Raw genomic sequence first — 12,381 nt, 5'->3', positions numbered from 1 at the left:
GCAAGCCACTTAGTCTCTCTGTGTCTCAGTCCCCCTGCACCTTTACAATGTAGTAATAATACTGTTCTACCTCACAGAGGTGTAGTAAGAATAAATACATTAAAGACTGTGAGGTGTGTAGATACTACAGTAATGAGGACCATTAGATCTTTTTGTTTTCAAGGTTTTCACTTCCCATGGGATTCTTCTGTAAATCAGAGTGGGCAACACAAAGCTCCTGGAGGAGAGGTGGTGCCTCCTTGATTTCCAAAGATTAGCTGACCTAGAAATCAGGAGGGGATTGAACTGTGGTCTCGTAAAGGTAAGAAGGCATCTTCCACAGAGGGCAATTTGATTTTTTTTTAAATTAAGCAACATTGAAGTGACAAACCAGTTTCCTTACGTTGAAACTGCTGAAGTAATTCATTTCCCTTTATCACATGGGCAAGAATCAGCATGACTCCTTCTTAGGAAATTAACAAAAGCGAAAGAGAGAACCCAGTTTGAAACCGCACCTCCCAGAGTGCTATGCAGGAAGTAAACAGCACCAGAGCCTCCTAAGAGATTCTTCTTACAAAGAGAGAAATCAAAAACAGTTGAGAATCATGAAAGTCAGATTATTCTTTGGTGTTCTGCTATTACTAAATCTTTTAAGTTCCTGTTATTCTTATAAGCCAAATATTTTGCCTGATATAGAAGATACACAGTTTATTAAGAAGTGCGTGAATGCTCATAACAACTTTCGGTCCAAGGTGAATCCACCAGCCAGCAACATGTTTCACATGGTAAGGAGACCTTCACCATCTATTTGTAATGGAAATTGGATTGTGCTGTTGAATTAACACATTTGCCTTGTACTTTTCTCACCAGTTCTGTGAATATTTTAGCTACTCCAGTTGTTAGTAGTTTATAGTAAAAACAAAAAAGGCAATTAATGATTACAGCTGGGTACAGACTTGTTCAGTCTTCCTCATTTGGAAGGAGAGCCCTTCATTTAAGACTGGATTGCCAATTTGTAGTCCTGCCTGAGTCAGGAGGGCAGTGCATTGCTGTGCTGCTTCAGGAGAAAGACAGAGACCAAATAGACTTTGAGTGCCCTTGTAATACCGGCACAGTTTACTTTACTTTACTCAGGTCTACTGGACAGCATGTTGAAGTGTCAAAATTAAGGCTCTTCCCACTTCTTGCCCCTGCCCAGCCACTCCTCCTCCTGGTGACAGAAGCTACTGTCCTGTTAGAGCCACACACACAGTGTGATGAGTGGGTAGCTTGGGAAAGTAAAGGCACTTCTTATGCCCCCTACTCCCTGTGCAGGTGCACAGCTGAGCTCCTGACTGAACTCTCACTGTTTAAAAGCTTCCTTAAATTAGTTCAGTTATAGAGGGCAGATTTTACAGAGTGTTTCAATAAAACACTTAGAATTTCTCCCATTCAGATCGTCATAGCTTGACAGCACATCAGAGATGACTGCACAATATTAAATGTCTTTCAAGATATGGAGGGACAGGCAGGAAAGAGTGGATTTTGTAATGAAAGGGAACAAGTGACAGGATTTTAGGAAAGACTGGAAGTGGGGCAGGGAGACAAGCAGAGAAGAGTCCAAGTTTGCAGGCCTGGGAGGCAGGAAGGATTAAGAGAAAAGTTTCTGCTAAAGATGTTTGAGTTTCTGCAAGTCATTGCATTTTAAGTAATTTTCATGTCTTTTTCATTCTGTAGTCCTGGGACTCTGCTTTAGCTAAGAGTGCCAAAGCATGGGCAAAGCGATGCCACTTTGATCATAATGTCTACCTTAAAGTACGTGGAAAAGTGCACCCTAACTTTACTCCAGTTGGAGAAAACATCTGGACTGGCTCTCTCTCTCTTTTCTCTGTGAGTGCAGCTATCAGCAAGTGGTATAATGAAGTCACAGACTACGATTTTGAGACCCACTATTGTACAAGAATGTGTGGCCATTACACCCAGGTGATTCTTTTGTTTCTCTATCTTAATTTCAATTGAGTTGTGGTCTTTGAAGAGAAAAAGACACATACACACACACTTTGCCTTCGATGTGTTATAAATTGTAGTCTAAATCACTTACAAAATTGTGATTTACAAAGTGTGGGTTAGGAGAACTTTGTGCTAAAAAAGAAAAAGGGACAGAGTCAGGAGGGTGCTGTGCAGCAAGAGACCCACTGGCCTTGGTTTAGGTGCAGAGACACAGCACCTCCATGCAGATATTCCTGTGCCTCTCTGGGAGAGATCCATGAGATGGCTGGTTCTGGCCTTGAACCTGCCATGGAGCAGGAAGGAAGCATGCTCTGGTCTAGGGAGAACTCAGTGAGAGGATATTTAGATTTTTCTCCCCTATCCTCACAAGCCCTGGGGGATTTTTCTGCAGGAGGGGGATGATTTGAGTCTAAGAAAGATTCCAATATTACACAATCACAAACCAAATAGTAAATACAAGAATTGTTCATCTAAATGGCTCCCTAGGCTGGAACTAATGCTTCTGTGGTTGCTGTTACAAAACATGCCCCCTCAGCTGGTTGTTCCTTGTTGGATATCATAACTGCAGCAGTCTCTGGGTAGTCCTGGAAAAGTTTAATGTATTTTGGTTTTCCTTTTAGGTTGTTTGGGCTACAAGTTACAAAGTTGGCTGTGCAGTTCAGTTCTGTCCTAGCGTTACAGGGTTCAAAGGACTCACCAATGGAGCACATTTTGTTTGCAACTATGGACCAGCGTAAGTTGATTGATGTTATTTTAAAAGATCCCAGAGCAGGTGATGAATTCCACTCTGGCTGATGTTTGGAGTGGTCCAGCCAGAGAGTTGCACCCAGGTTTCTTTGACCTGAAGAACAGTTGCCGTGATCCTTTGGTATGGAGGTATGAAAGGATATGCCCATCATCTCCTTCTCTGCTCACAGTCTGCAGAATAGCCCTTTCAAAAAAACTGATTAGAGGTTATGCAGATGCAGAAGGCATAAAAACTGTAACCCCCCCCCCCCGGGGAAGAGGGAGGAAATAAACCAAATTGCCAACTAAAGCTTCACTGTGTCCCTCTCTGTGAGGAAACCCAGGGTCAGACTGTGCATTCATTTTAGTACAACAAATTGCAAACTAGCCAGTGTTATAGTTTTTCTGACAAGGGGTAAGCGTGTCTATTTTCTAATAAAAACATACCACCCAATCACACCTATGCTGGGCATGAAATGAATCCACTGAGGAGAGATATCTTTTATTTAACTAGGTCCTCAAGCAAAACAGAGGCACAGCAAGTTCTGTGGCTATTCAGTATTTCCAGTTTGGTTATTTATTGGGTCTTTATTACAGGAAGGCAAGAGATAGATACTGCCTCTCACTTTAGTACGTATTGGCTAGCAACCAAGTAATTATGTTTTTTTGTCGTTGCTTCAGTCTGACTATTCTATTGTACTTCTGGTTAAAACCACTGAAGAACCAATTTAAAAAAAAAAGTTACTTCCCCACAAAACCATTTTAGGTTCACCCATTACTAGTACACCAAAACAGATACAGTTCTTAAAGCTCCTTAAAAAATCTGCTAACAGCCAACAAATGCTCACTTCCTGGGAAAATTCTTATTTCTTCCATACTAGCTCTCTATTTCTGTAACACGTGCCTAATGAAGTTCCAGTTGTACCCAGATCTGCACAAATATGTAAGTCTCATTGCTGTCAACATGCTAAAATGTGTACAAAAGGGGGCCCTTCACAAATAGCATTTTTAATGCAAAAAAGTTAGTAGCTTAAAGGTAACCTGCAAGGGATTTTTTTAAAATGGGGTTTGTGCCTCTTTTAGCGTCTTGATAATGTAACAAAGTTACAGAGTTTTGCATGTTTAATTGAAAAGGTGTGGGGAGAGCAGCTTCTGCTTCAACTCAAATCTCAGGAATGTCACATTTGTGCTTCTTTGATTTTGCTGGAAGATTTGTTGGAGATCTCAGCTGTATATTGGAAGCTCTCTCATACCTATGAATGAGCGGGAGCATTGAGTCTTCAACACAGTTCTCCTTTCTCCCAGCTATTTTAGACATTGATATTAACTAGGTGTTGAAAAAAAAACAGACAAGGGAAAAGCAAGAGTTTTAAATGGACTAAATAGTCTTACCATCTTAAAATCACTCAGTTTTTAGTCTCATCCCACTCATAGGAGGGGGTCCTTAGAGGACCCAGAATTCAGAGGTGCTTTCACATACCCCACCCCTGAAAAGGGAGCCTGCTGCTACCACCTCTGCCAATGCGGTCATCTCTGCCGGTGCAGTCTGCTGCTGCTGCCTCTGTTATCTCCACCACTGCTCACCTCTGCTGCCGCTTGCTGCTCGTTTGTGTCTCACTGCCACTTCTGTGATGCTGCATTCTGAGGGCCAACCCCCCTCTTAGTGATGTCTCTAGGTAGCGGGGAACCTCTCAGCGGCTGCCTCAGTTGTCTTTCCCCAGAACACTGTTGCCACACCAGATACAAGACTAAGCCACTAGACCAGCTCATCAATGATGTTAGCCGTTGTAACCCCCATATGCCCCAATAACAAGGACTTTCAATTGAGTCTGGTCATTTCTGTCTTTAAACACTGGAGAGGGGAGGGGAGGGCCAAATGGTGTGTAAGACCCTTTGGGTAGAGTGCACATCATCAGCTGAGAACATTTGTCATTGTGCCTCTCATTTTCACTGGGATTTGACATCCTTACCCACTTCTTAGCAAGTGAGGATCAGTGTAAGGTGACCCAGTCAATCAGGGCATGCAAAGTACAATGCTGATGCCCTTTACTCATACAATAAGGATAACATGTTTCATTGCCCCTGCATTTAATACAAAAGTGAATTGTAACCCAAAACCAGCCAAAATTGGGGGAAAAGATGCAGTTCTCCACCAGGCTAGCAGTGCAATCCTGCTACAGCCCACTCAAACTTTGCAGCTACTGTAAATTCAAACTCCCCCCCCCCAAAAAAAAAAGATAATTTCCATTAAAGAAATACCCTCAAGTTACTGTCTTCCAGAACTGTGGTATAAATTCTTTAAATAAAACAGGTTTCAATAATGCTGAGCCAGATTCCCAGACCCTGAATAGCACATTGGTCTCTAGGAAGTCCCATTCATTTAAATAGGATGAGTCATGTGAGTAGCTGCTCCCTGATGTAAGTGAGAGGTTCATAGTCTGGACCAAAAGAAATTTCCAAGACAATTGATTTTTAAAAGCTACATATTTCTGGGTTAAGGTTTTGTTTTTAATACTCTTATGTAATTGTAACAGTTCAAATCACATGATGTATTTAAATTCTTCCCCCAACGGATTAAACAAAACATTTTTCTGCTTTGCAGTGGGAATTATCCGACACAGCCTTATAAAACAGGAGCAGCATGTAGTGACTGCAATGGTGAAAAGTGTGTGGACCAGCTCTGTGGTAAGTGCAAGGGAATCTGCTAAGGGTGTTCATGGAAAGCAAAGTCGCATAATTGTCAGGGAAAATGTGGCAGGTATTCAAGCTGTACCAGGTTAAACAAGTTATTGACATTATTTCATCAGCTGGAGTACTTTTCCTAGATTATTTACATCTGAATTCAGAAGTGACATGGAACAGAAAAGCCAACAATGAAGAACCTCTGTGATTTCTGAAAAATAGCAACAAAGCCTAATCCTGCAAAGGGGTCTGCAACACAGACCCCTTACTGCTATGTAACATCCCAATGAAGTCAGGAACCATCTTTAACATCAGTGATATTTTCAGGAGATGCAGAGTCGCTTAAAGGACAAACTCCAATACATAAAATGAAAATATCTGTTTTTAGAATGAATATCCCCAATAACCAGGCTCAGGGGTGCTCCAACCATACAAATACCCAAACCTTTAGTTTTTTGGTTCCTGGCTGTGAAATCCTGCTGGCATATTTTGCAGTCCATGGCATCTGATATCACAGACTGATGCATCAAGGGATTACCAGAAACATTTCACAGAGGGAGTTAAAAAGAATTTTCAAACGTTTAATGCTAGATCCTGCAAATATATCCACCTGCACTGTTCTGATATGGAGTATGACTGACTTCCATGGGGTACGCCCAGGCAGATTCACTTGCAGGATTCAGCCATTAATGAAAATTGTATTTCAGCACAAATGACTTATTGCACTTTTTAAAGTTATGTAAATCTATCAAATTTTAAAAACAATAAATCCCACCTTTTATATTTGCGGTTTCCCTCATCTCAGTGATACCAGTTTTATTTACTGCATCTTCCACCATTTTTTATTATCAGTTCACAGTCAGAGCCAAACTTTTAGATACCCCTCAGCTAGGGGTACAGTTTTGTTGACATGGGTCAAATTGTTGACACAGGTCATTTTTGTAGGACATTTGGAAATCTACCTGGGGTGTGAGTGCAGTCAGTGAGTTAGTCATCTAAATGATGTTTGCTACTTCCAGCTCTTGTGCCTTTCACGTCATGGGTTGCTTTATATGATTTGCTGAGTGATCTGGCTCAAGTCTCTGCCATTTTGGCTGAAAGTGGGTGATGACCAAATTCTAACTCAACAAGCCTCTGTAAAAATCTGCAATTGTTGATCTTAGTACTTTAACACTCTTATAAAATTAAGGGGGATCCTTAAGTATTAGCTGCTGTCCAGGCAGGGAGAAAACAAATCCTAGACAGTTATTCGAAATATCATCAGCACCAATGGGCTATCCATTTTTCATTAATAAATAAAGCTGAATGACAGCCATATTTACATTTCTCTCTCATCTCTCACCAGAAAATCCAGAACGTGAGAAATTGAAAAGTATGTATCACAATCGTATATTGTTACCTGAATTACTTACAGTCTTCTACATGTCACATGGCTTGATAAATAAATTATCTCCTTTTTGTTTTCTAGGTTACTCCAGTTGGTATCCAGACTGGGACACCACTCCACAACCCAACCCTTCACGGTCCTCATGTGACCAGTACTGTATTACTGTTTTAGTAGTAAGGCTACTGTTTGTGTTACTGATTTTTGGTGCTGTCTTACTAGTACAATGGCAGTATCCCCAGATGTTTATATACGAGTAATCTCCATTTGCCTCCTATTGTCAGTGTACATAAGCATTAGTACCAGCCAGGTTTCAGAGTAGCAGCCATGTTAGTCTGTATTCACAAAAAGAAAAGGAGTACTTGTGGCACCTTAGAGACTCACAAATTTATTTGAGCATAAGCTTTCGTGAGCTACAGCTCACTTCAGCAGATGCCAGTTTTCCTGGGCTGCTCATGGTTGTTTGGGACAAGGAGAAAGAGGAGGAAGGTATGTTAACTATTCAGTGAAAACTAGACATTTTGTACGTCTCTGCACCCCAGGCATACCTCTTTGTTGTCCATTCTTTTCCCTAAGAAGCACCTTAGAACATAAGGCCAGAAGGTGACAGCTTTAGACATTTCACTATAACTGCCTTCTCCAAACAGTCACCATTGTCAAGTAATGATCTCCCATAAACACATCATGAGAATCACCCCAGATACCTTCCCTAAAGGGTTCTGCAGTTAAAGGAGGGTCATTGCCAGTGGTAAGCTGGAGCCGGTTCGCATCTGTTCCCGGGAACTGGTTGCTAAATTTTGAAGCAGTTTTAGAACCGGATGTTAAAAATTGTTAGGAAAACAAAACAAAATGATCTTAAAACAAATAATCTTAATCTTATAAAATGGTGTAGAAAATAATAGGGCAGGGGTTGGCAACCTGTGGCATGCCTGCCAAAGGTGGCAGGCGAGCTGATTTTCACTAGCACGCTGCTGCCAGCCGGGGTCCACTGGCCCCACTCAGCCCGCTGTCTGCCTGGGTGAACGGAACTGAGTGGGGCCTGCGGCCGGGACCCCAGTTGGCAGGAGCCAGGGGATGGAACCCCAGAGCGGTGGCGGGTGAGCCGCTGCCGGTCTGGGGTTCTGTCCGCCACCCCACGGACAGTCTGGGGTTCCAGCTGCTGGCCCCTTGCTAGCTGGGGTCTTAGCCATTGGCCCCACTCAGCCCACTGCCTGCCTGGGTGAACAGAACTGAGCGGGGCCGGCGGCCAGTACCCCGGCTGGCAGGGGACTCCAGCTGGCAGGGGCCAGCAGCTGGAACCCCAGACCAGCAGCAGGTGAGCTGCTGCCGGTTTGGAGGTCTGTCCGCCACCCTGCTCAGCCCGCTGCCTGACTGGAGTTCTGGCTGCTGGCTGCTGGCCCCTTGCCAGCTGGGGTCCCAGCCAGGCAGCGGACTGAGAGGGGCCAATGGCTGGGACCCCAGCTGGCAAGGGGCCAGCAGCCAGAACTCCAGTCCAGCAGTGGGCTGAGCACGGTGACGGACAGAGTCTGGGGTTCCGGCCGCCGGCTTCTGCCAGCCGGGGTTCTGGCCATCAGCCCAGCTTAGCCTGCTGTCATTTCGGGTTCCATGGGGGGCTCAGGTAAATATAAAATTTATAACTGGCACAGGAAACCTTAAATTAATGAAGACTTGTAATACGCTGTACAAAATAAATGCAAAGGGACGCGGAATTCTAGCAGTTAAAGAGCCTTTTCTACAACGGATAGTTCAAAATTTATGTTGCTATGCGCGTGTGCATGTAAAGTCGCAGGCTGCGACTCAGTCGCATCCAAGTTCATCCTGACGCAAGACAAATGTCTCGTTTATTATTTTACTAACAGGGGTTGCATTTGCCTCGTTCGTGCACTTGCTCAACTGTTTTCTATACAATTAAACATGACCAGTGAGTCATAGTCGGTCTGTTTGTTTCTAGTAAATTGCGTGTGATATTTTGGTGTGTAATACTAACTGGACTGTTATTCGAAGATCAAAGTTTTCTATTCAATATTATTTACCCTTCATAATGAAATTGCCAGAAAAGCATTAGTGACTGGTTTTCCACTAAAATGACAAAATCATTAGTCAGTAGTTCTAGTAATGAAAATAATGATTTAAATACTGAAAATGCCAATGACAATAATTTTGGTGATGAAAATATCTTAAATGTTGAATTATCTGAAAATGTGTCCGCAACGGAAGAGGATTTACATGATTGTGAAAATGTAGTACCCGATTGTTGGACTTTCGAGCAGGCACAATATTTTTTAAAGAAATATAATGGCTTGATAATTGAAGGCAAAAAACTTGGCTGTTCCCACTGTGCAAATATGTCACATTTGGGGGTCCTTGGAGGACAATCTTTACACATTTCTTCAGAATGGCAAAAAAGTGTACTATTAAAGCATCTGGAACTGATAAAAGTTCAGCAAGCTTCATTAACAAAAAGAAAGAAGGAACATTTCGAATCAAGCTCTTATTTGAGAGTTGTAAATATTTTAAATGAATTTAAGAAAGAACTTCTCACTACAGTGATTGATAAAGTTACTGAAAAAATATTGCAATAACCAACAAAATTTTCAACATGGTTTACAGCTTAGTAAAAAAAAACTGACCAATTTCAGATATGGAGGATGAAGTAAAGCTACAAATTAAGAATGAAACCGATTTAGGGAACTGCCTACATTCTTGATTTTCGGCCATCAGACTCGTAGAGCATATTGCTGAATTAATAATAAATTTTTAGTAAAATCATTGAAAACAATTCAAAGATTTGTATTATTGATGAAGCTTCTACAATTTAAAGTAGAACTGTGCTTGTAATTCTTATAAAATGTGAATTACAAGATTCTTCACCAACAATTTTTCTCAATTTAGTGGAATTAGAATCAACAAAAGCAGAAAATATTTACAATGCTTTGAGAAATATGTTAACCGATACAGGATTTGACACAGAATATTTAAAGAAAAAATGGGATCGGATTTTGTTCTGATGGCGCAAGCACCATGCTTGGACATAAATCTGAAGTTGCTACAAGACTCATTCAAGATTTTCCAAAATTACAATTTGGCATTGTTTGAATCAGCAGCTACAACTGACTTTAGATGATGCTATAAATTACATCAATGAAATAAGCCATTTCAAGATTTATGCAATTTTTCATCAGTCAAATAAAAGTCAGTTTGAACTTAAACAAGTTTCTGAAGAACTATATATTGAAATAATCAAAATAGGATGTGTTTTTGGTCCACTATGGGCTTGTAGCCTTGAGAGCTGTCAAAGCGGTCTGGAGAGCTTATCCAGCTCTTTATATTTATTTTTCCAAAAATAAGAAATGTTCTGGCATGGAAAAAAAGATTGAAAAACAAACAAAGAATTTTTAAAAGACATGGCATTAATGATTGACATTTTGGATGAACTTGCATTATTATCAAATGCACTGCAAGCGAGACAATTGAGTTTAACAAAGGCAGATAAGCTAATCAAACGAAGAATTGATTTTTTTCATATAATTAAAAGATAGTTTTGGTATACATGAAAATAAAGTTAATGAAACGATAGAAAGTGATGCTTTTAAATGCATATAGAGTTTGAAGACAATGTAAGGTTTAAATCACTGCCACGAGACAAAGTAATAAAGTGTATTATTGAAAAAATGAAGGCAAGATTATTAAACGAAAATCACATTAAATATAAAGAAGATCATTTAGGTCACTCTAGTAATACACCTAAAACAGTTGAATTATTCAATGTTATGGATCCCACTTTGTGGAATATTGAAGAAGTCAGGTTACCTTGGAAATCAGGAGAAGAAAAAGTGTATGAATTAAACAAATTCATAAAATTTGTAGTCGATTTAAATGGATTTTGTGACTATGTAGAGAACAAACATTCAATCAAAACATCTTCCTGATCCGGAAAGGAAAGCAAAGCAAATTATGAACACAATTGCAGTTAGTTCTGAAGAAGAAGGAGCTTTTTTGTTGATGAATATTATTTGTAGTGATAAAAAGATGAATGTAACAATTACACATATCTCAAGCTTTATGACCATCAATTTGTTGGGAAAACCACTAAGTTCCTGGAACCCAATACCATATGTTAAAGCATGGTTGAGAAGTCATCGATCCGTGTTCAAATACCAGAGTTTGTGTATCCAACACCAAAGATTATGGAGAAGATCAAGAAGCCATTTGGAAATTACTACCTAATTAGTAATAAATAATGTACTTAAATATTCTTTAAAATATTGCTTGTTGCATTGTATACTTCAACATGAATATATTATACTTTTTATTTTTAATAACTTAAGTAGTTCACATGTAATATTTTAAAATACAAGAATAGGCATTTCATTCTTAAATATTATAGTTTGATTACTCATACATCTTATTTTCTTCTTTTCAAATGTATTTTAAATTCATCTAAGAAAGCAATAGTTTGTTTCTATTGTAATAAACATGTAAAAATGTTTTTTATTTTTTTAATTGTTAAGTACGACTCCCAATGACTCAATGCATTGCCACTTCTTATGGAAAAAGGTTAAAAAAAAATATATTAGGGCACATCCCTTAAATCAGAACTTTTTATAGGGATCCGATTGTTAAGATTTTGGCAGCTCATCACTAGTCATTGCTATATTATATATATTAGACCAAGGCCAGTGGGATACAGTAGTCTGGTCGTATTGGGATCCAGGAAGTGGGCGGGCAAAGCCCGTCCACTGCTAAAGGATCCCCCCCCAGCCTAAGAGGGGGTCCACAGGACCTGGAAAGCCAAATAATTACGAGGGGCAACTAATGAACAACAGGGACAGGGGTGCGGTCAAAGGGTCAAACGAAGGGAATCATATGGGGACACTGAGCAGAGAACCCTGGACAGCGCCCACTGCTTCTCGAAGGTGTCAAGGGAATCAGCGGACGCCGCCCAGAGGAACTCTGCCCGGAGGCGTGAACAGACGGAGGATCGGAAATAGGCCCCACAGTCACAGGAGACTGCATCGGTCAACCTCCTCACCCTGGTTTTATAGATGGCTACTTTAGCCAGGGCCAAGAGGAGGTTGACCAGGAGGTCCCGTGACTTGGTGGGGCCACGGACAGGGAGTGCATAGATAAGAAAGGGGAAAAGTGCAACCAAAATCTTAACAAAATATTTGTGAGGAGCCGGAATAGGGGCTGCAGCCTGGGGCACTCTAGGTAGATGTGCGCCAGGGTTTACCTCACGCTGCAAAAGGGGCGGGTGTCCGGGATTGGGGTGAACCGCACTAAGTACACACCTGTGCTCACGGCCCCGTGAAGGAACCGCCAACTGATATCCCCGGCAGGCCTCAGGACCGAGATGGAATAGAGGCCGGCCCACCAGAGCTCCTCACCCTCTAGGGGTGGCAGGAGGTCCCGTCACTTTGTATCAGGGCGGGATGCGAGGGTGAGGACATGAAGGGTGTGGAGCACGAGGGTGTATAGATGTTTCCTTGGCGCGGTCTGGAAACAGACCAGCTGCAGCTCTTGTAGCTGGCTCATGGCAAAGGGGCAGGGGGCCCAGTTGGGTCCATAGAGCAGGGGCCCGATGAAAAGATCCGGAGGGCCTGGCATAGAGGGTGGGGAGG

At 41.5% G+C, this 12,381-nt stretch overlaps 1 protein-coding gene across 1 annotated transcript; it reads left to right on the top strand.

Moving 5' to 3' along the window:
* The first annotated feature begins 277 nt into the window (after positions 1-277).
* Positions 278-11,247, top strand: LOC119846403 (glioma pathogenesis-related protein 1-like). The gene is made up of 6 exons (XM_038380047.2): positions 278-764; positions 1,696-1,941; positions 2,589-2,701; positions 5,297-5,379; positions 6,722-6,748; positions 6,845-11,247. The coding sequence occupies exons 1-6, from the start codon at positions 585-587 to the stop codon at positions 7,018-7,020; spliced, it is 825 nt and encodes a 274-aa protein (XP_038235975.1). The 5' UTR covers positions 278-584; the 3' UTR covers positions 7,021-11,247.
* Positions 11,248-12,381: the final 1,134 nt, after the last annotated feature.

This window comes from Dermochelys coriacea, chromosome 1 (assembly GCF_009764565.3).
Source record: "Dermochelys coriacea isolate rDerCor1 chromosome 1, rDerCor1.pri.v4, whole genome shotgun sequence".
Lineage (NCBI taxonomy): Eukaryota > Metazoa > Chordata > Testudines > Dermochelyidae > Dermochelys > Dermochelys coriacea.
The sequence above is the reverse complement of the archived record's forward strand: the minus strand, read 5'-3'. Positions and strand labels throughout refer to the sequence as shown.